General features: G+C 38.3%; 1 protein-coding gene and 1 pseudogene across 1 annotated transcript; one reads left to right on the forward strand and one right to left on the reverse strand.

The window, feature by feature from the left end:
• Positions 1-2,358: 2,358 nt before the first annotated feature.
• Positions 2,359-4,665, reverse strand: LOC126410359 (protein FLOWERING LOCUS T-like; annotated as a pseudogene).
• Positions 4,666-8,214: 3,549 nt separating this feature from the next.
• On the forward strand, positions 8,215-9,912 carry LOC116260755 (protein RICE FLOWERING LOCUS T 1-like). Its single transcript, XM_031639212.1, has 4 exons — positions 8,215-8,418; positions 8,520-8,581; positions 9,556-9,600; positions 9,690-9,912. Exons 1-4 carry the CDS (start codon positions 8,215-8,217, stop codon positions 9,910-9,912), a joined length of 534 nt encoding a protein of 177 aa, XP_031495072.1.
• Positions 9,913-24,375: the final 14,463 nt, after the last annotated feature.

Raw genomic sequence — 24,375 nt, forward strand, 5'->3', positions numbered from 1 at the left:
CTATGACTAGGAGGTAGGGGAAATGGAGGGCTTTTAAATCTTTTTCCGGGCTGTGAGTTGTTAACCTCCTGCTCAGCCTGGAATATCTTGTTGTTGTTCATGTAATTTTTCTAAACTCAGCTAAAATTATTAGGGTATTGTAACTAAACAAATGGAGAGGTGTTGATATGGTGCTCCCACTTGAAGTGGTGGTCTAAGATGTTTCAGATGATGCCACCATCAGAAATCGCAATAGACTGAACAATGCCGATAGCTATGCCATCTGAAAATTAAGAACTGACCTAGAAGAAGAACAGGAAAGAGTTTACATGGTTCAATCAGTTAGACCTGTGTCCACGAACAATTATTTCAGTTCTTGATATTTATTATTTAGTCACCTCCCTTGGTACATACTTTATATTGGGATTTGTAGCTTCACAATGGCGGGTCTTTCAAATGACAACAATCAAAGACGATGCTAATATACTGCAGTGTATCTTGCAGATTTATTGGCCTTCGTAATTCACTGTTCGGATAATCTTTATCCACAGTGGTTCCCATTCAAACTTCGTATCAACGACTATATTTTGTTTTATCAAACCAGAATCTTCGACAGACGGCTGCTTTTCTATTGGTTTCTCTTTGAATCAAATCTCATCCATCTTGCTGGATGAAGAGACTAGTTTATCGCTGATCTCTCGATTGTATGAATGTTATCTCTCGATTGTCTGAATGATACTTGCTTCGTTCACTACTTGTGGATTCGGGAATTAATGAAGTTTGTTCTCTCTCTCTCTCTCTCTCAGTCTCTCATACACACACAAAAACTGGAAATCAAACAGAACTTATTTAGTGAGCCCATAACTCAGTCAAGGCAATCTGCTGGTCTTCTTGTTGAAGATCAGTTTTCGAATAAATTATCAACGTGAAAGGGAATACGTACGTTGGTCTTTCGCTGGCTTCATTATTTTGATAAGACATGTTCTTTCCCTTTTTGCTGTGATTTGTGCTACCACTGTTGCAAAGTGGAGAAAGACGTTGACACTAATATTTTCGATCGAGGACCTTTTTTTTTTTTTTCAATGGAGAATATGGTTTAACGGTTGAAAGGTAGAATATATATGGCATATTCCGTTGAACGAACAGTGGAGAATATTATGAAATATGGTACATAAAGGGCATATCGTTCAATTAATGTTGGGTCTTAAAGGGCATAGTATAGGTTAAATTGGTGCTTGTGAAAACATTCAATCATCAAGCCTTGATAACAAGTTTAAGATGCCCGACATAGGCTTCTTAGTAGCCTTAAACTAAAATGGAGGAAGTTTCGGCCATTACTTAGGCTATAGGATATTTTTTCAAAGTCACCCAAAGTAGGAGTTTTCTGTGGCAGAATGATCTTTCGTTCGAAGTCGGGGCAACCAAGAATGGTGACTTAATTATTATTCAATTAAAACGAATCCTTTTGCCAAGGGCCAAAGATTAAGAAGCAAAGCACGACCTTAGCTAATGTAACCTATGTTACTTGCAAGGGTGGTGCCAAAAGCTAGCAAGGGTCATCTTCCCTTCCCCCAACGCTACCTGTTACAATTTTCAAAAATGTTAAACTTAGCCCTTACCAAATTTTTAATAAATATTAATAAAAAAAGCTAAAAAAAATAAAAATAAAAATAAAAATCCTTCTTTGGTAGACGGAACACAAGCATGTGCATTTTATTGTGGACGGATTTGTGGAAATGCATGCTTTCATCAGAAGTTTGTTTCTTTCTTCAAAAACCAAGGTCCAACTGTAATGCTCAGTTGAAGTCCTTTCATTCTTTGGTAGCTGGAACTCTGCCTTCTCTGGAATGTAGTGTTTCAATCAAAGAATAAGTTGACATACAATGTAAAGGAACACATAGAATGATTTGTTTTGGCCTTGTGGAAACGTTGTGTTCTCTTGTTAACCATCAAGCCACAGGACAAACCATTCCTCCTCCTCCATACCAGGTTCTCTCTCTCTCTCTCTCTCTCTCTGTAATGAGTCAGAGCAAACAACTGCTGGACATGATCACAACTTGTTCTCGACAACAAGAACCTCATACCCTTTGAACATGTACTGTTTGAAGAATATATGTTATTCTGTCAGGGCCATCCATCTTACTCATCCTTCTCCTGACTAAAAACCAGGTAGAAACTCAAAGGAAATGGCATTGCTACTGAAAGGTAAGTTGTTAGGAAGGATGCGCTCTCGCACTTCAGAGATAGAGAAGAAGAGAAAAATGAAGAAACAGGCAATAATATACCCAGTTGAGAAAGACAAAGGTGTGCTACATCCACAGCTGCTCTGAGTCTCCACTATTTTCTCAGAATCAAAAGGTGATACAAGAGATGGTAGCCCTAAAGCCGAGCATGCTTCTTGAAGTCGGAGAAAGCATTGAGGGTTTTGCTGCTGAATGCTGCTCTCAGGATGGTCCACAACTGAAGTTTTTTGTCTATTGACCTTCTCCTAGAAAGAACACACTGGTAGCTACCCTGTTACCCAGATCATGAGTATTGGATACTTACCAGTGCAAGTATTCTCCAAGTGTAGGGCTGCTTGGGCTAGCAGCATCAGGATCAACCATGATCTGATCAAAACTAAAAAAGGATACTGACCTGTTAAAGGGATCCAACACATCTCCCACTACCCTTGCCACCTCTAATAGGTTTCTTTCTCTTCTGGTCATTTCTGCTTCTGTTTACAAGAGGGTGAGCAGGAAGCTACTTCGACTGCTCGAGTGAAGGCTGAAACATCGGATCACAGGAAATATGTTGATCATCACAATTAGCTGAAAGAAAAAGCAGAAGTTTCAAGATGTCTACGGTTCCAAAAATTTGGCTACCAAGACAACCGATGCTGTCAGTGGCGGAGTAAGAATTTTTTTGGCTGAGCGGCACTGAGTCAACAGCCAGGTCTGGTGTAGCAGTACCCTGTGTAATATTGGAATCATTAATTTCATGTATTTTTAAGCAAGTTTTTGATTCACACCAACCCCATGTATTTCCGCTATTGCTGTCAGTACTGTTATCTAATCTCCAGGAGTTATCTCGCATTAATTTTTGAGTTGCCCAAATTGCATCTAGGCAGCCTGCAAGTGCTTGACAACAAGTATCCCAGGTACCGCATGTATGGTCATTAATTTGGGCACGTAAACCGTCTCTCGACCGAGCTGCTTGAACAACACGAAGATGATAAGGCCTTGGCTGCTCCTAGCACACTACCTTTCCGCCTGCAACAAATACAGGGAGAGAGCTTCTTTCAGTTTTGCTAAAAATTCTGGCCGTTTCGTCAGTAGGCATGGAAAGAAGCAATGTTTTGGCACTCATCGAAAGGCCAAACCAGTGGTTGCTGGAATACCAGTTACCATCCTAATTAAAAGGAGCAAAAACAATTTAAAAATTCTTCTTTGGTAGGCGGAAGACAAGCATATAATGCATTTTATTGTGGACATATTTGTGGGAATCATCATAAGTTTGTTTCTCTCTTCAAAAACCAAGTCCAACTGTAATGTTCAATTTAAGTCCTTTCATTCCTTGGTAGCTGGAACTCTACCTTCTCTGGAATGCAGTGTTTCAATAAAGGAATAGTTGAAATACAATATAGGAACACATAGCATGATTTATTTTTTCCTGTGAAAAAGTTGTGTTCTCTTATGAACAATCAACCCACATCTCACAGGACAAACCATCCTCTGGCTGCCTTTTCCTCCTCTTTCAGACCAGGTTCTCTCTCTCTCTCTCTCTCTCTCTCTCCCTCTCTCTCTCTCTCTCTCTCTCTCTCTCTCTCTCTCTCTCTCTCTCTGCCTGTAATAATTCAGAGCAATCAACCGCTGGACAACTTGTTCTCTTCGACAAGAACCTCAAAACCTTTGAACATGTACTGTTTCAAGAATATATGTTATTCTGTCAAGGCCATCCATCTTACTCATCCTTCTCCTGACTAAAAACCAGGTAGAAATTCAAAGGAAATGGCGTTGCTACTGAATGGTAAGTTGTTAGGAAGGATGCGCTCTCTCACTTTAGAGATAGAGAAGAAGAGAAAAATGAAGAAACAGGCAAGAATATACCCAGTTGAAAAAGACAAAGTTGTCCTATATCCACAGCTGCTCTGAGTCTCCACCATTTTCTGAGAATCAAAAAGTGATACAAGAGATGGTAGCCCTAAAGCCGAGCATGCTTCTTGAAGTCGGAGAAAATATTGAGGGTTTTGCTGCTGAATGATGCTCCCAGGATGGTCCACAACTGAAGTTTTTTGTCTATCGACCTTCTCCTAGAAAGAACACACTGGTAGCTACCCTGTTACCCAGATCATGAGTATTGGATACTTACTAATGCAAGCATTCTCCGAGTGTAGGGCTGCTTGGGCTAGCAAAATCAGGATCAACCATGACCTGATCAAAAAGATCGAAAAAAAAAATGGAAAAACGCTTTGCAACACACATTAAAGGTTGAAAACGGAGACCAAACTCAGCGACCATCAGCTCTTACCAGTGTATAGAAGATCCTCCGGTCATCCCCTGAGCCACAGCCGATGGTCTGAACTCACACCCATTCGTCACTTCCGTTGAGCTGTATCTTACTGTTAGAGATACAGACCTTAAAGGGATCCAACGCATGTCCCACCATCCTTGCCACCACCAATGGGTCTCTTTCTCTTCTGGTCATTTATGCTTCTGTTTATAACAAGAGGGTGAGCAGGAAACTAATTCCACCGCCGGAGTGAAGAGGAATCTTCTGTTCACCGGAGACATACTAGCCATCACAATGAGCTGAAGGAAAAAGCAGAATATTCAAGATGTCTGCGGTTCCTGCAATTTGCCTAACAAAGACAGCCGGTGAGCCGGTGATATATATTTACCGATCAGTCACAGAGCTAGAATTTTTTGGAAGGCGCACTCCAATCAACAGCAGAGGCCTGCAGTACCCCATATAATATTTGAGTCATGCTACTGCAATTTCAATTCCTTTTAAATAATGTTTTGATTTGCCCACACCAACCCCCACGTATTCTCCACTATTGCTATCGGTGTTATGTAATCTCGGGGTGTTATCTCGCATTAATTCTTGAGTTGCCCAAATTGTATCTAGGCTGCCTGCAACTGCTGGACAGCAAATATTCCAGGTAGCCACATGTATGATCACCCATTTCGAACCCAGTTCTTGAAAGGAAAGTATGGAGTATAATGTTACAATCTTGCATATTCATGATCTGGAATACTCCTACAACTCTAATAAATCATGACCACAGATTTTTCTGTGCTCTCATATGAAAACTGTATACACTTGTTGTTCATGTAATTTTCTGAACTCATCTTAAATTACTAGGGTATTGTAACTAACCAAATGGGGAGGTGTTCATACTGGTGTTCCCACTTGAAGTGGTGGTCTATGATGTTTGAGATGATGCCACCATCAGAAATCGCAATAGACTGAACAATGCCGATAGCTATGATACCATATGAAAATTAAGAACTGACCTAGAAGAAGAACAGGAAAGAGTTTACATGGTTCAATCAGTTAGACTTGCGTCCACGAACAATTATTTCTCGTCTTGATATTTATTATTTTGTCATCTCCCTTTGTACATATTTTATATTGGGATTTGTAGCTTCACAATGGCGGTCTTTCAATTGACAACAATTAAAGACGATGCTAATGTACTGCAGTGTATCTTGCAGATTTATTGGCCTTCGTAATTCATTGTTTTGGATAGTCTCATCTTCTTAATCTTTAACGAAAATGGTACTGTATTGTTCCCCTTCAAACTTCTTATCAACAACTCTATGTTTTTTATCAAACCAGAATCTTCGATAGGCAGCTTCTTTGTTATTGCCTTCTCTTTGAATCAAATCTTATATCTTGCTGGATGGAGAGATTAATTTATTCGTTGATCTCTCGATTGTCTGAATGCTGCTTGCTTCGTTCACTATTTCTGGACTCCCATTAATGAAATTGGCTCCTCTCTCTCTCACACACGCACGTGGGTTGCAATATGAGTAGGCAATGTATGAGAGAGAGAGATAGAGATGGTATGTACCACTTGGGTTGTCATGGGGCATGCTGCCTCTTACTTTTCATTTATATCAGCAATGGGACACAGAGAAGAGGTTCTTGTTCTCTCTCTCTCTCTCTCTCTCTCTCTCTCTCTCTCTCTCTATATATATATATATATATATATATATATATATATTGTGTGTGTATGTGTATAAAGAAAGAAAGAACCGATAAAATAAGAAATGCATAATAAAATTTAGAGATAAAAAGTCCTCTACTCTACATAAAAGAGAGAAAGAGAGAGCTACATTTGCCATCCCCTGAAAGGATGCATTGCAAGAAAAGAGAGCACAGGAAGATTTTTTTTTGCCGAAGAAAGCCCTCTATAAGGATAAAAAAGGTAGAAAAAAATTAAAAGTCCAAAAGACATTTTTAATTCTCCAAAATACCCCAACTTCGCTCTTTTTTTTGCTCACGCCAACTGGCGTTTCTTGCAGGGACAGGAGTCTGCCTCTTACTTTTCATTTATATCAGCAATGGGACACAGAGAAGAGGTTCTCTCTCTCTCTCTCTCTCTCTCTCTCTCTCTCTCTCTCTCTATATATATATATATATATATATATATATATATATATATATATATATATATATATATATATATATATATATATATATATATATATATTGTGTGTGTGTATGTGTATAAAGAAAGAAAGAACCGATAAAATAAGAAATGCATAATAAAATTTAGAGATAAGAAGTCCTCTACTCTACATAAAAGAGAGAAAGAGAGAGCTACATTTGCCATCCCCTGAAAGGATGCATTGCAAGAAAAGAGAGCACAGGAAGATTTTTTTTTGCCGTCTATAAGGATAAAAAAGGTAGAAAAAAATTAAAAGTCCAAAAGACATTTTTAATTCTCCAAAATACCCCAACTTCGCTCTTTTTTTTGCTCACGCCAACTGGCGTTTCTTGCAGGGACAGGAGTCCAGGACTAATTGGGAGAAAGAAAATGCCCAACAGTGCGGGTTCTAGCTTGCAATTGGAACTAGCAAGAAGGGGATGCATTGTGATGCCGCCCAATTTTAAAATAGCATGGCCCTTGTAACTCAAAAAACCCATCGATTCCCACCATCCGTGGGAGTAGATCCTACAATAGGGTCAGGGGACAAAGACAAAACTCTGAAAATTGTTTGTTAAAATATTTTTTTTGTACAATCTAACTGGATAATTGATATGCCCTTAAGAGTTTAATTTCTGATTAGAAACATATAATAAGTTAATTATTCTTTTTTAGTTTAACAACATTTTTGTAGTATAAAAAAATGAACAGCCCTTATAGCACCAAAAGTTTAGTGGTAGAAAAATTAATATTTGTCATAACAACAACTTGAGTTGAAATTAAACATGTTTTATGTTAATTTGGAATATATAAAGACAGTAATTGGTGTACCCCATACCACATTGATCAATGACAAAAACCTCCATAAATTATTGTTAAAGAATAATTTAAACAAAATATAAACATTCTAATATGATTATCAGTACTAGTTGAATGCAAACATGTTTCGTGCAAGTGTTTTCCTGAAAAATATTGATACTTATACCATTCAAATATTAACATTACAACAGCCGTTCATTTTACTTTCTGACAAAAAAGTTCTAATCATACACTCAAAAAATATGATCTAGAACATGTTTTCCAACAAAAAATTCTTAAGATTATACCTCTGTTAATTTCGAAAGAAAAATGTAAGCAATCAAGTTTACGGGGTTGGCCGGTTTTTGTTCCTAACCAAGTGGTATGTTATTTACCTATTCCTCTCTCTAGATGGTTTTCAGGTGCAATGTGCACTTCCCATATGAAAGGACATAAAACTATGTGGTCATGATTCGTTGGAATTGGATTTGGTACAAGCCACTATATGGGCAGAAGATTCCTGCATGACCATGTAATATAGCAACACTATACTTCACACATTTTTCCAACTACGTTCGAGATGGGAGACCATATATACAAGAGGCTGCCTGTGATATTTGGTGTGAAGCAGTTGCAGGCTACCCAAGATCAAATTTGGGCAACTCAAGAATGTGAGGTAAGTTCTGGAAACTACACAACATTGTGAGAACATATCTAGAGATCTTGAATCCTCCTGCTTGTTGCTTCAGCAAATTTGTGTGGGCATTGATATCACCTACGTCTGGCAAGCAGAGGCAGAAATGATCAGAAGAGAATTAAGAGATCCATTGGTGGTGGCAAGGATCGTGGGAGATGTGTTGGATCCCTTTAACAGGTCTGTATCTCTAGAAGTAAGATACAACTCGAGGGAAGTGACGAATGGGTGTGAGTTCAGACCATCGGCTGTCGCTCGCCAACCTAGGGTTGTAGTCGGAGGAGATGACCTGAGGACCTTCTATACCCTGGTAAGAGGCTGATCATGGCCACTGAGTTTGGTCTCCGCTTTCGACCTTTTATGTATGTCACAAAGCGTTTTCCCTTTCTTTCTTTCTTTCTTTTTGTTCAGGTCATGGTTGATCCTGATGCTCCTAGTCCAAGCAGCCCTACACTTGCAGAATACCTGCACTGGTAAGTATTCAATACTCATGATCACAGGCGGTCCTTCAAAGACATAAATTTTGGCACGGAATCAAATATATCAAAACATTAATGCAAAAAACAAGCATACTTTGTGAGGCTGATGCGGGCAACATGCCCACACTAGCCACCATGTGGCTTTGCTACCGCTCATGATTTAGGTAACAGGGTAGCCACCTGTTTTTTCGTTTTAAGAGGAGGTCAATAGAAAAGTCTAGTTGTGGACTCTCTTAAGAGCAGCATTCAGCAGCAAAACCCTCTCCGACTTCGAGAAGCATGCTAAGCTTTAGGGTTACCATCTCTCGTATGAAAATAGTGGAGATTCAGCGCGCCGCTGTGGATGTAGCACACCTTGGTCTTTCTGAAGTTGGTAAGTTCTTGCGAGTTTCGCCTTTTTCTCTTTTCTATCTCAAAAGTGCGAGAGGACATCCTTCCTGACAACTTGCCATTAGTGGCAATGCCATGAAGTCCGAACTTCGAACAGTACCATGTTCAAAGGGTATGATGTTCTTGTCGAAGAGAACAAGTTGTGTTTGCCCCCACTCATTGCACACATACACACACACACACACACACACACACAGAGAGAGAGAGAGAGAGAGAGAGAGAGAGAACCTGGTGTGGAGGAGGAGGAAAAGGCAGCGAGAGGTGTCTTTTGGGTTGGTTCAAAAGAGGACGCAACCTTTTCACAAGGCAAAAACAGATCATTTTATGTGTTTCTCTACATTGTATTTCAACTATTCCTTAATGAAAGACTGCATTCACGAGACGGTGGGGTTCCAGCTACCAAAGAATGAAAGGACTTAAACTGAACATTATAGTTGGACCTTGGTCTTTGAGGAAAGAAACAAACTAATGATGAAAGCATGCAATTCCACAAATCTGCCCACAATAAGATGCACATGCTTGTGTTGATCCGCCTGCCAAAGAAGAATTTTTAATTTCTTTTTGCTCCTTTTATTTAGGATGGTGACCGATATTCCAGCGACCACTGGTTCGTTCTTCGGTGAGTGCCAAAACTTTGCTTCTTTCCCATGCTCTGTCTCTCTCTCTCTTGAAGGAGCTCTCTCACTCTCTCTCTGTATTTTGTTGCAGGCAGAGAGGTAGTGTGCTATGAGCAGCCAAGGCCCAGCGTCGGGATCCACCGTCTCATCTTGGTGTTGTTCCAGCAGCTCGGCCGGGAGACGGTTTACGAGCCCAGTTGGCGCCACAACTTCTGTACCAGAGACTTTGCTGCACAGTACAGCCTAGGCTTGCCGGTGGCCGCAGTGTATTTCAACTGCCAGAGGGAGTCGGGCTCCGGTGGAAGAAGAGCACCTTAACCAACTTAATTTCTTAAGCAGAAAACTTTGTTCCTTTCCTTCGTGCGCTTCCTTTCAATACTATGTACTTAATGCATTTTGGTTTCAGTTGAATGCCCTTAGAGATGTGACTTGCATGATTGGATTTCACAGTTCCAAGGACTTGGACTTTGTCGCGTTAAATCATGAAACTCAACCTTTTCAGGACTCCATGTTCTTGAACCATAACGCTCTATTCTTTTCAGGAATGAAAAAGAAAAATGGGGCCGGCTTTTCAGAACATATATGCCTCAAAGCAGAGAAGATTTTGTCATTGTCGACGATGGGAATTGTTTTGATTTCCAAAACAGAGAGAGAGAGAGAGAGAGAGAGAGAGAGAGAGAGAGAGGATATCGTAGGTATGTTAATAGATCTGATCTGAATGGGATATATTAATGTCTTTAGGATATTCATAGATTCAAATTCAAACTCAAATACAAATAAAGATGTCATATCCAAATTTAAAATCTGATTTCACAATCTAAATCTGATCTGAATCCAACTATTACAATCACATCGAAATCTAATTCAGAACTGAATGTCTGATTTTTTGAAATGTAAGGGCACTAGATATTGAACAACCAAGCTTTGGAAAATTAAATTTTACATAATTAATCAAAATGTTTACTTGGCCCCTTAAAACTTTTGAAAAATATGATTGGCCCCCATGAAAAAATTTCAAAAAGTTTACTTATCAGTTGCACGATTGTTGCGTCTCCAAAAAACAAAATCCAGGCTCTGGCCCTAGATCATCGATTACAATGTCCGAGATACCTGAACGGGGAGCCAGTGCCTTATCAGACTTTCAAGATCATCCTCCTCCAATCAAGTGGTTGCTACATTTAGATGAATGAATGGTATAAAACTTCCTTCTCACATGCTCAATCTAGCTAACCACTCTTTTTCTCAAACCGTTGAAGTCCCGAAGAAGTGCTGGACTCAAGAGAAGGGGAAAAGGAGAGAGCTTCAGCTTCTTTGGAGTATCTCTCCCCCTCCTTTCCTCAGCTGAGCCTCTCAAGATCAAAGCAGTTACTTGAAATTTTTTGGGCTTATTAACGAAAGGCGCACTGGGTCTTTGGGCCTGAACAGCTATCCCTGCGACCTCTCACATGGCGGTGTTTCCATTAGTCGGACTTTTCTCATAAGCTGCGCAATTTTTTTACGAGGCCAAATGGCCATTCTCATGTTCGGCTCTAATATAAGCAGTGGCGGAGCTCGGTTGTTTCTCTAGAGGGGCCAAAAAGGTTTTTTCACAAGAGCTTATTATAGATTTCAAAATTTCGACTAGGATCAAAGATCAAGGAAAAAGGGGCACCGTGGCCCTTGCCAGCCCTTTTGGATCTGCTACTAGATATGAGGCCACCACCACCGCCACCATTTCTTTTTATCTGTGCCAGGAGCCTCAGGTGAGGTGAGTGCACGCATTAGAAGAGGACACACTAAAGGGAAATTGTTGGAAATGAAGAGGCACCAACAGATCACGTGATTCTCATCAGTTCAATTAGAATTTTCTTAATGCATGGACGCCAAAGTTATGAACTCTTAGAAGGAAAAAGAAAAAAAGGCAACACAATGCCGAGGATGATCGTATGGGTCATGCATGGTAAAAGAATGAGTAGTGACAGCGCCTTGTCCTACGAGAATCCACGTTTCCCCGTGCAGTTTCCCACTTATAGGGAAGGGAAACAAAGTTTTGAACTTTGGAAGGGGGAGGAGGCAATTCTTTAGGGGACATGGATACACAAAGGTTCTAATTTCTTTGAGGTAGCATTTGATGGTCCTGAAGATTTTTTCCTGAAAAAACATCAGAGAAAAGCATACAACAGAGAAAAGCAAGCGCCTTAAAGAATGTCATCAACATAGACAAATACATAAGCATTAACATTGTTTATACTGACTTTAGACAACAATATTTAACTTTTTTAAAAGTTCAAAAACGCATTTTCTTTTTCATGTAACCAAACCATTAATTTGTCAACATTTTTTTACCTTTACTCCTAAAAGGTATAACGCAAAGCATCTTCGAGAGACAAACATTACTCAGGCTTGTGAACAATTTCTAATAAACTAAGCAAATGAACAATTACTATAGGAAATATATGTTTGTCAGAGTTAATATATTTGGTTGTAGATTATTCTTCAATGTTCAAACGAACATGAACTATGTTAATGCATTTGGTTCTGCCATTCTGAGTGAGCAGTGAAGAGCCACTGCCTGGTAGAGAGCCAAAGCTCCACAATTCCTGCCCAACACCTTGTTTTACTGGTTTTATGTTGTTGGGTATCTCTCTTACGACAGTTCAACTTGGGCAACAGTGACCCTTTTTATGAAGCACAAGAAATTGTCACCCTTAACATTCAAAATAAAAACTGGCGGTGTACCAGTTTCACACACCTCAAACCGTTACCCAACCCTTTTCAAAACTTATTTTGATGGGCCCATAATTCAGCCAACGCTATCAGCTGGTCTGTTTGTTGATGAGATTCGAAATGAATTATGAACGTGAAAGTCAGTACGTATGTTGGTCTTTCGCTGGCTGCATTATTTTGATAAGACATGTTCTTTCCCTGTTTTGCTGTCATATGTGCGCTCTCTGTTGCAAAGAGTGGAGAAAGACGTTGACAGAGGACTTTCTTTTGCAATGGCGAGTATGATTTAACGGTTGAATGGCAGTATATGTATGGCATATTTGCCATTGAAAGTGCAGTGGAGAATATTATGAAATATGGTATAATAAGGGCGAAACTGCACGGAAAAACATGGATTCTAGTAGGACAAGGGCAGTCAGTGCTCATTCTTTTACCATGACCCATTGGTTGGCAAGAATATTCTCACACGATCATCACATCAGTGGCATTGTGTTGCCTTGTCTTTTTTTCTCTTCTTAGACTTGATAACTTTGGCTTCTATCAAGAAAATCCTATTTGAATTTTGAACTGATGAGAATCATGTGATCTGTTGGGGGGAGGGCAAGTGCAGGCTTCATATCCAGTGGCAGAGCTAGGAGGACCGGCAGGGGCCCTGGCCCCCTCCAGGGGGAGAAGGCAGGTGGGGGTCTTTGTGAAGCATAAGCTTCATGGGGTTTACTCTTTGAAACATGAATTTAGTGTTGAAACTTGGATGAACTGGTCTAGTCATATGAAGCAACCCCACCAGATTTGGGTCACTGCTCCATGATCAATTAAAAATTACTTAATCATATATTTAGTGCTTCATGAAAAAAAGGAATTGTGGCTCCGCCCGTGCCCCCCTCTTTTTCCTCCTGCCTCGAATGCAAAAGATAATGTTTTTACTGTCTAATATTCTAAAAAATTTGAATTTGGTCCCAACTACAATTTTGAAACCTATTATAGGGTCTTGTGAAAAATCTTTTTGGCCCCTCTAGAGAATCAACTTGGCTGTGCCACTGCTCACATTGGAGCCAAACACCAGAGTGAGCATTTGGGCCATCGTAAAAGAAAATGCCAGCTTATGAGAAAAGACCGAACAGTGGAAACACATGAATAGGTGTTCGGGTCTGAAGACCCAACACACGTTTAGCTCAAAAGCCTGGAAAATTTAGAACAGCTGCTTTGACTTGAGAGGCCCAGCTAGAAGGTCCAAGGAAAGGAGGGGGAGGGATACTCCCAAGAGGCAGGGGGAGGGATACTCCTAAGAAGCCGAAGCCTCTCTCCCTTTCTCCATGCCTCAGGAGTTTAAAACTGCTTTGAGACTTGGACGGTACGAGAAAATGAGTGATTAGCTAGATTGAGCATGCAAGAAGAAAGTTTTATATCATACATTCATCTAAATGTAGCAACACTTGATTGGAGGAGGATGATCTTGAAAGTTCATTGGGCAGTTATCCTAATGACTTTCACGCAAAACTAGCATGAAGCTCTATTTGTTAGACATGAAAGAAAGGTAATAGAAAAGAAAAAGATATGGTGGCTTTTTGCAAGGTAGAGGGCGCTGCTAGTGTCGAAAACGTAAGCAGTTAGGACAAATATAACAAAAAGGAATCAAGAAACGCCCTCATGGGTTATTCCAAAAATAAAGGAGGAGTTGGATGTGATCCTGTTCCAACCCACGTATGGAATATTCAGTTCAAATGAATAGAGTACCATGAATCTGAACAGCACTTTTTATATTATAGTACATATGCATGTCCTTCCTAGTTGTGGCATCCAGTTCAAGAAAATACTCAAATTGGAATACCTTGCAAGCACAACATAGAACATTTTAATGGGCAAACAGAGCTGCCGTTTTGAAATGAACTGCTTAATGCTGATTACTACAACAAGCAAAGATATTTTCTTTGACAGTGATTTTTTCCCGTTAGAGATTTGTTTGACACTGAAGAGTGGGGCTGCACAACTGGACAAGCCAACTCAGGCTCCCCTCAAAACTTGCTTGAAAAACACTTATTTTGACTTGTTTATTAACGAGTCGAGCTTGAGTTTAAATTTATACTCAAAATGTTAAATGAGTTGAGTTCGACATTCAAACTCAGGGCTCGATTATGTAAAACTGGTTTGACATAGTTGAATTAGTTAAATGAGTTAACTGCTATTTGAATACAGTTCTCTCTCTCTCTCTCTCTCTCTCTCTCTCTCTCTGTGTGTGTGTGTGTGTGTGTGTGTGTGTGTGTGTGCTTGGGCCTCCAAATAATGCCCATCGTCGACAACTTTCTTCTGTGTGTTCAGGAATATACATTCTGGAAAGCTGACCCCATTTTCCTTTTTCATTCCTGAAAAGAATAAAGCGTTATAGTTCAAGAATCTGGAGTCCTCAAAAGCTTGACTTTCATTATTTAGCCAGCGGAAGAACAAGCCCTTGAACGCGTGAAAATCAATCATTCAGGCCATATCTCCAAGGGCATTCAACTGAAACCAAAAATGCATTAACATAGCATTGAAAGAACGCGCACGAAGGACGAAGTTTTCTGATTAAGAAATTAAGTTGGTTATGTTATGGAGCTCTTCTTCCACCGGAACCGGACTTCTCCTTCTGCCAGTTGAAGTACACTATGGCCACCGGCAAGCCTAGGCTGTACTGTGCAGCAAGGTCATTGGACTCGTGACGCCAACTGGGTACGTAAACCGTCTCCCAGCCAAGCTGCCGGAACAGCACCAAGATGAGACGGTGGTTCCCAACTTTGGGCCTTCGCTGCTCTTTCACACAACTTCACTACACACACGCACACACACCCACACAACACACACACACACACACACACACACACACACACACAGAGAGAGAGAGAGAGAGAGAGAGAGAGAGAGAGAGAGGGTCTTCCATTTTTCCTGAAGTTTCTTGCCGTTTCAGCGTCAGGCATGGAAGAAGCCCTTGGAATGTTGGACTCTTCCCAGGACCTCAATTATGCACCAAGAGTAAAAACATGTGCAGCGAAACGGAAGAGATCTGCATAAAATAGAAACCAAATGGTAATTTTAAGTTTTACAGGTTTGTTTAAACTTTAAAGGGGACTGATCTGTCCACAGATTGTTAGAATTCGTAAAAGTGTTGGGCTTAAAAGGATGTGTACAGACCTTTGGTCATACCCATTATCATGTACCCCTTGGTATGATAATCTTGGCATGTACCGTTTCATACACAGCTCTTGCCACACATCTCTTCATTCACGCCCCTTGGTTTCCCCTCACTGTCCAGTCTATTATTTTGATAGCTTATGGATTCTCATTTTTTTTTTATGTATTTGATCATCCACAGGTCTTCTTAATATATATGTGGATAAATGGGCGTAGCTCATGCCCATAACCCAACATCTCCCACTTGACTATGAAACTGCAAGTTTGCTCCCATTATTGTGGGCTTCCTTTAAACAAGTTATCTGTCTTTCCAATTTCAGGTTTCCCAACATAACTCAATTATTCATATGATTGATGATTAGTACAATGTTTTCCATATTCAGGTTTATCAACCGTAACACATTCACTAATACCTTGCAAAATCTATTTATCATCTACAGGCCCTTTTATCAAAATGCTAGCAACAGCATCAATAATCAACCATATCATTTTGCCCTCATTGCTTTTCAGCAAAATATTATCATCTAAGGACAATAAATCAAAGAAGCTCCAACTTTTCAAAAATTTGCATAGCCATCTAACTGATTGACAACATGCCTAACCTTTGTCATGACTTTACACAAAGCAAATAACAATTATCTCATAAACTATTTTAAATATTCATCTTGTATGTTAATATTCCCTTTTATAAAATAATTTATTTAATTCATCACTTATCATTTCAGTTTACGTATCTAATGGCCTCATATCTAGGTCACAACATGCAAATTTATCAGTTACTCAAAAGCCAGTGGAGAACTTCGTTTATATTTATCACAACATGCAAATATTTATCACAACATGAAAATATAACTAACGAGCTCTAAAATCTTTTATAAGTAGAGATTTTGGTTCTTTTGCCTGATCCATAGCTGCTTCAATACCAAGCTATCTATATGGATGATCAAAATCATCTACCATATCAAACTGATCAACATGATTACTAAATTCACTATTAAACTTTAGTTTGTTCATTGCCAGGCTGTTCATCAAAACATCCAACAGATCAAATAACATGATCAGTGGATTTGAGTTCTTTATAGAACTTCACATCTCTACGTTCAACAAATGCCAAGGTTTTATGTAATAATTCAGATTATTTACATATATTTTGAGTACCCAATTCTTAATCACTTTATCCAACTTATCAAATTTTGGGCCACATCTAGTTGCATAGAAATCCATAACATAAGGAGCAACTAGCATAAAATTTCGAATATATGAATCAATAAACACAACCTCAACCCAAAACTTTGGGCAAAAGTGTTCCATTAACATGGATCTTTCCATGTTGAAGAGGGTCCTCTTACACCTCTTAACAGCATCAATATTATGATGTTTTAGGCATGATTCCATAAACACATCTAGAACATATTAGATCCCTAAGAAACCATTAAGTATTACAACATGGTTGGATCTAATATTTATAAGATATAGATCTTCAAATTAGCTAAACAAGTCAGTCCAAACTTGAACCTAACATGAATCCAAACTCAACAGCCATGTGGATCTCAAGTGATAGTCAAATCTAAATCCAAAAGTCAAATGGATGTACAGGTCATATCATATGATCAGCATGGATCCAAATAAAATATTTATCCAAAATAAAACCAGTATGAAATAAACACATTAAAGCATCCAAATTCAAATACCACACAAAGGATATGTCATCAATTTGTGTACTCAAATAAAATTCTAGTTGTGGCCAGAATTGACCTTTTTTTTTATCAGCCTTCTTTTTTAATGTATTGAGTTCCTTCATGCATACAACTCCATCTTTTGTTTTTGTGAATCAGAAAGGACTAAAACCGAAAACATACACTACGACAAGGGTAGCCATTCGCCATGGTCGCTGCCCAAGCTTTCGACCATGGTGAATATATCGGGGTACAAATCCCTCATAGTTTGGTGCGGTCCTTTGTCAACAGGGAGAAAGAGAACTGTATTTTGCTAGAGACTGTGTGAGGAGGGGATCTTGATAGATAGATAGATAGGGTTTTGACATGGAGGGTTTGAGGATGAGACCTTGACCGATCAATCAATACAACAGCCATCAAGAAGCAAGGCAAATTATACAAGGTCAAGGCCACTTGTTGGCTGCTTCTCAAACCTAAGGTGCATGCTCAGGTTTGCAAGCTCAAGACCAGAGAGTGTTTCTTTCAAAATGTCGATCGTCACCTCAATAGACAGTGTATTGTCGAGAACCATGTTTCAACCAGAATAAAGGCTTGGACAACATCATCCTTGTTTCAAAAGAAATTCATGCCTTTGGCATTGGTTCCGATGATCAATGTCTCCGATCAATGTTTGGAGAACGATTTCTTCCAAACAAAATTCTAGCCATAGCACAAGTTTTTCCTTCCTGCCTAGACTGCTTTTATATCCAAATATTTCCTGATATATTGAGCTAGTTTCTTCTGCATTCGTAATAGATTTTAAGGAAACCTGCCGTCTTTTTCTTAATGCAGACTAGTATGATTAGCTTCTGCCGGTTTTTGTTAAATGGAGGTGTTGGATAAAGGGGGTTTCGTTATACATTGATGCCCATGTTGAATCTCAGTTTGGATTCTAATGTACATAGGTGATACTGCTTATCATTGTCATCAATCTTTTCCATATATATCTTAGAGAATTCTATGAGGATGACGCTTTTTATTAATGACTGTTCTCGTCTTCTATGATGGCCAAGTCCCATATGGGAGGAAGATGGGGCGCCCGGAGCTCGTTTCAATGATCTATCCCTAGTGAGTTCGTTGGGCTTCTTTAGATGAGCATTAATGGCCCTGCATCTATGGTGGGTTCATAAAGTAGAGGCCTTCATGAGAAACATGTTAAGAAAGCAGTCAGATTTTAAATTGCACATGTACCACTCTCTGTAAGAGCTTAAGCAGGTTTCTCTTTGTAATCGAACATGTTTTAACAACAATATAGTTTCTATTATTTGTTTTTTTGATGCATTTATGAACACTGCAGACTCAAAGGATGTGAAGGACATGTTCTTTGGATTAACAGAGAGTGTGCTGAAGTAAATTATGATAAGGACGTATAGAAGCTTCAAGTGTCCTTCTTAGTCCTTTTGAAACCTTCCAGTGGTAGTGAGTTCTAGTCTATCATGAACATGTGTTTTAAGGTGTAATATTATTATTTTTGCTGCAATTCTTAGTTTTTTATCGGTTAATCTATAATGTGAAGTATAAAGAGTTGTGTAATGCTTTATTTTCCAAAACTCCCTTAGTTTTTAACACATTGGAATAGATCCCAATAGATTTGAGAAGTAACAAAGTAACTCTTCGGCACATTCTCATGGAATAATTCCTCGAGTTTGAGATCTTTAACATACATTGAACAATCTTGGATAAAAACAAATTTGTGCTAAAATAAGAAAAGTTGATGAGCTCATTGTCACTTACCAAGTATGTTCTGGCCATTTCTAATGATATCAAGTGTTATTCCTATTTTGGCATTTATAATTTAAGTGATTATTTTCGAATAAAACTCTTTTGTGGTTGTACGTTGGTTGATATCATTCTCGCTACCTCCCAGTCTCTTTCACGCATGCGCACATACATCTCTATTATATAGCTTAGGTTAATGAATTCTAGCAACCTTACTCTTGTGCACGTGTAATTAGGTTTCAGATATTCCATCAGTTCCATTTCCTTTATGCAAAGCCCTCCAGTATCTCAGGTGATCTGTAGATCTTAGTATCCAAAGAACATAGTTCAGTTGTCACTTTACAAAGAAAATGCATGAAATTGCAACATGTGAGGCATGTTTGCACTATGAACATAACATTCATAAGGTGAACTCATCATGATTAATGCTGATCCTTAAAATTAATTTTGAATGATACAGATATGCATCCCTATATGCTAGATTGAAGTGAGTCATTCTCATGCATACGAGTGAAAGACATCCTTTGAAGTTTGAATATTTGACACTCACCGACATTCTAAGATGGTTAAATTTGATACTCTTGGTTTTCGTGACTGATAATGATGTGGAGCAGAAGTTGTAGGTGCTGGTAGGTTACCATGAATTTCTACGTTCAGAAAACAGTCTCTTTCCTAACAAAATGGTTATTATTTATCCATAGTAAAATTTGCTTGTTCTATTCAGAGAGATAATAAAGTACACATCCACAGATACACACACATATAAAAAAAGTGGTAAAAACGAAACACTTAGGTTAGGGATAAAAACTAGCCCTTTCGCTTTTGATTTTTAAAATGATTTTTTTTTTTTTTGCAATACCTTATTGATATGATGTTAAAAATGACTTGATGCTAAACATATACTAAGTTGATCATTTGTTAGACTTTAATGATGTTTTTATAGTAAGAAAAAATGAACGGCCCTCATGACCTGATAATAAAAAAATCAACATTTTCCATTAAAATGACTTGAATAAAAAGCATGTTTTATATCAAAATAGTCTTTATAAACATATTAAGATGTTTTATTTTATTTAAAATAATTTTTTAAATCAAAATCAAAGGGTCTGGTTTTTTTATCCCTAACCGAGGTGTCTGGTTTTGACCACCTTCTCTACACACACACACACACACACACACACATATATATATATATATATATATATATATATATATATATATATATATATATATATATATATATATGAAGGAAGGAAGGAAAAAGCCGATCAACTTTAGTTAGTGGAGAAAGTCTGGCAGGAAAAACAGAGGCTGCAAAACTGATAATGAAGTATCTCACTTATGTGGGTGGTCATGCAGTTGACGATTATGGTATAATTGAGCAGCAAATTCTAAGTCAGACTAATCTTCTCTTTCTTATATTATGAGTATTGCATTAGTTGAGCATATGATTGTTGCTTTTATTAATTAACTTAAAGCTCTTTATTCACACTCAAATTCCCTGTTACAGGCATTTGGTAATGCAAGAACTAACGAGAATGACTTCAAGGTGAACTGTGCATCTTTGTCATATAACTTTTTCCTCTCTTTCTCTCTCTTGCTCTCTCTTTTAGCTTTTCCTTCTTTCTTCTTTTCTTGGTTGTGTCTCACTACTATCTGATAAGGGTCATTCATAGGCATATAATGTTGACTGAGTTGGAGGTAGTACTTGGCTTTCCTTTCAATCAATTTTTCATCTAAGCTTCATAATTTTAGCTTTCTTTTTAGTATATCACACGTAATAACCTTTCATGTCTTCCAAATTTTCTTTTGATTTTGTATTAACAATGAACTGGAACTGTCAAATTGTAGATCCTTTTTTTCTTGAGTTTTCATGCTTGCATTTATTAGTTGAATTTTCACAAAATTTTTCACTAAATTTCTTCTATGCAGTCATTTTTGGAAATTTTGTTGAGATCCAATTGGAAAAAAGTGGCCGAGTTTCTTGCACTGAAAACCTACTTCTTGGAGCAATAGCGGGTGGTTACCAATTGTGTGCTTCTACAAAGGTACTATTTGCATGTGCTGTGTTACTAATCTACTTTTGCAGGAAGAATGGTAGATTATTAAAAGATGTATTTAAATTTGTTTTAGAAGGTCACATATGAATGAGTCTCAAATTTTGAATATCATTCATTCACTGAATAGTAGAAGTGGACTACGAGTGATAAGTGGTATCAAAATTTTGATGTTTCTTGTTTTGCACATGCAATGCTCATAAGCCTACAAATATTTGCTGCTATGATGATTGTCATGAGAAGCTTTTTGTGTACTATATGGATCATCATTTTGCCTACCTTCCCTGTGTATGCCTGCAAGTTTTATGTGTGGTTTTCACCGTGCAACAATTTGATATAGTTGCACATTCTATTATGATACTCTGTTTTGCTGATTATTCTCTGCATAAGTAAATCTTTTTTCTTTTTTCTACGCCTTGTTATGTTTTTTAAAGTCACTAATAGGAAAAGAGCTTTTCCTGCATGCTTTTTATGAAATTTATTTCTTTTTACTGATTGCTTTGTGACTTGTGGGTACAAGTTGTATTGTAAGTCATGTGAATGTCTAGGTTAAGCCCTTACTGATCAAGATTTATTATATTCATTTGATTTTATAAGACTGAGGTAGCCATGTTTCTAAGGTGGACTTGTGTTCTTGTATCTAGGTGGAATTTAACTAGTGCAAAAGCATGTTTGTTCTTGTTGAGTTGATTTACTTTCAGGTTATGCTTCTGTGATCCACGATGAGCATGTGTTTCTGCCTCTGTCTTTCACCAGTCTCATTCAAACAAGGTTTAGGAATATCTACAAGCACAAGGTAACAAGGGAAATCTGTAACACAAAATTATGTTGAGGATAGATATGACCTTCTGCCAACATGTAATTATTCTTTCTTTCTCTCTGGTTTTTGCGTAAATTGACCTATATATTCTACAAATCAAGGCACTCGTATAGATCCTGAAAGCCAAAACAATGGAGCATTAAAATTTCATAAATGAAAACCAAACTGCCCAACCACGTTTGATAAAAAAAAATTGCATGCTCAACCGTCACTCGAGGCTCGAGCATCGAGTGCTCAGGTGGGGAAGGCTTTCACGGCGTCTTCTCCCCCATGGAGGCCTGAGGACTGCCAGCCTCCTTTGCCAGCAGCCCATCCGACAGCCTGCTTGCCGGCGGGCCTTCCGCGGGCGTCGCTTGGTCAGCCAGTGATGATGGGGGAGTCGCCTCCCTTTCATTTTAAGAGAAATAAAAAAAAAAAAAAAAAGTATAAGGGGAGGTCGTCAGCCTCCCCCGTCTTGTTCAGCAGCAGCCTGCCTGCCAGCAAAGATGAAGCGAGGCACGACCTACCGTTTCATTTTAGATAGGGACTGTAAAGAACGGGACGCCGTCGCCTCCCCCATGGTCTTTGGCGGTCTGCTGCCGGTCTGCCGGCGAAGGGTCCGGCGGTGAAAGGAGTCGGCAGCTGCCTTCCCTTTGGAAAGGCAAATTTTTTTAAAACGGAGGAGGCAGACACCTCCCCCACTTCCAGCCACCACCACTCCACTCCACTCCGTAGGGTGGCGGCGACCCACCAGTCTGCCGGCGAGAGGCAAAGTGGCTGCTGGTGGGGAGGAGGCGCGCCTCCTCCTCCCTGGCGGCTGGCAAGGGTTCGTGGGGCAGGTGGAAGACACGAGACGTGTTTTTTATTTTTTTATTTTTTAATCAAACAAACAGACGGTTCAAACCAGCCGAGCGTTTATATATTATATATACTGAACATGAATAGCATTTATTTGTCAAATAAACCGTTTGATCTGTAGATTTTAAAGAGTCCACACCGACTCGGGAATGGTCGAGAAGACGCAAGAGGCTTTGAGCCTCTGCTGTAAAGTCGGTGGCTACTAAATGTAATAAAAAAATAATAAAATAGAAAATTAAGTAGAAGTCGGTGGAAACATCCACCACCGACTTATTCATCTTTATTTATATCAAAAGCGTGTGAAAGTGTGTGAAAAAGAAGAGTTGTCATTGAGAGTTGGGGTGAGTGCTCAATTTTGTGAGCTGGTGAGTGGTAGCTCTTGTGTTCACTTCGTCTAATGTAAGTTTCAAGTGTATGCTGTAAGAGCGTTGGGTGTTTTAGCTGACAACATAAGCCGAGTCGAGGTGAATTTTTTGAGTCATTTTATTTTTTGTAATATTTAGTTTGATGAATAAATAATTTACATTTGAATATTACCAACGGTTGGGTTTTAGCACACTTTGTGAGTTTTTTTTTTTGGTTATTAAGTTTTTATTAAGTATATTTTGTCAAAGTTATTATTGAAAATCATTTTGGACGTCAACATTTTGCCAAATTTTTTCTGTATAAATTTAAGTTTGCCTTTTCCCAACATAGATCAAATGGTTCAGATGTTGTTTTGTGTTATTTTTTATTATTTTCCCCACATTCGTTTTCCCAACATACAATCATGGATTCCACAAAACGTTACTAAGGCATTTACTGACGTTTTTGCCAATTTTACTGGTGTTTCTTATGTGCAGCAAAACCTTTTTTTTTTTGTAATAGTGGTGATAGTTAAGACCTCATCCATAAGTTTAGATTGCCAAAAAAAAAAAACACCTAGACCTCTTAAATTCATGTTAAAAAGTGTTTTTAAGGAAAATGTGAACCTTCTAATGTGTTCATGAAGACTAATTTAATATAAATCATGTTTTAGTTCAAGTCATTTTTGTAAAACAAAACTTGATTTTTCTACTATCAAAATTTTGATATTACAAGAGACCTTCATTTTTTTATTATTAAAAAACATTATTTAACCAAGAAACAACAAAATTAATATATGTTTCTCACCAATTCACTCTTAAGTTCATCTCTTATATGAAGTTAGGTTGTAAAAAAAATATATATATTAGTAATTAATTGTAATGAGCCTAGTTTTTTGTCTCTTACCTAAGTGGTTGGTTGTTACCAACTATATATATATATATATATATATATATATATATATATATATATATATATATATATATATATATATACACACCCTAGCACCATGAGCCACGGGGTAATTCAAGGTCATGTCGAGCTGTCTGTAAAGTGTTCTTGTAATGGGTAACCATGAATTTTCACTCTTTGATTGTTTTTGGTTTTTTGTAGATTGTTAATTTCCCTCTTTTTTTTTATGTCTTGATATTCTTTAATATTTTTCGGTTGTTTCTCATTTTATAGACGGATAAAGATTATCAAAGTTCAAGCCCGCTCATTTTCCATCTTGTCGTAACCATATCCCGGTGTGTCTGTGTGCAGGTTACCTACACACAGGGATAGAGAGAAATGAATGCAATGTATATAATCGATCTGTCCTTAATTTGATTTCTGGTACACGTACCGCGGCGTCACGTTCATACTCTTTAGAATCTCAAGGTTTACGGCAGCTTTTTGGTGACCAACTTTGGGAGTATAT

The sequence above is a fragment of the Nymphaea colorata genome, chromosome 9 (genome assembly GCF_008831285.2).
Source record: "Nymphaea colorata isolate Beijing-Zhang1983 chromosome 9, ASM883128v2, whole genome shotgun sequence".
NCBI classification, from domain to species: Eukaryota; Viridiplantae; Streptophyta; class Magnoliopsida; order Nymphaeales; family Nymphaeaceae; genus Nymphaea; species Nymphaea colorata.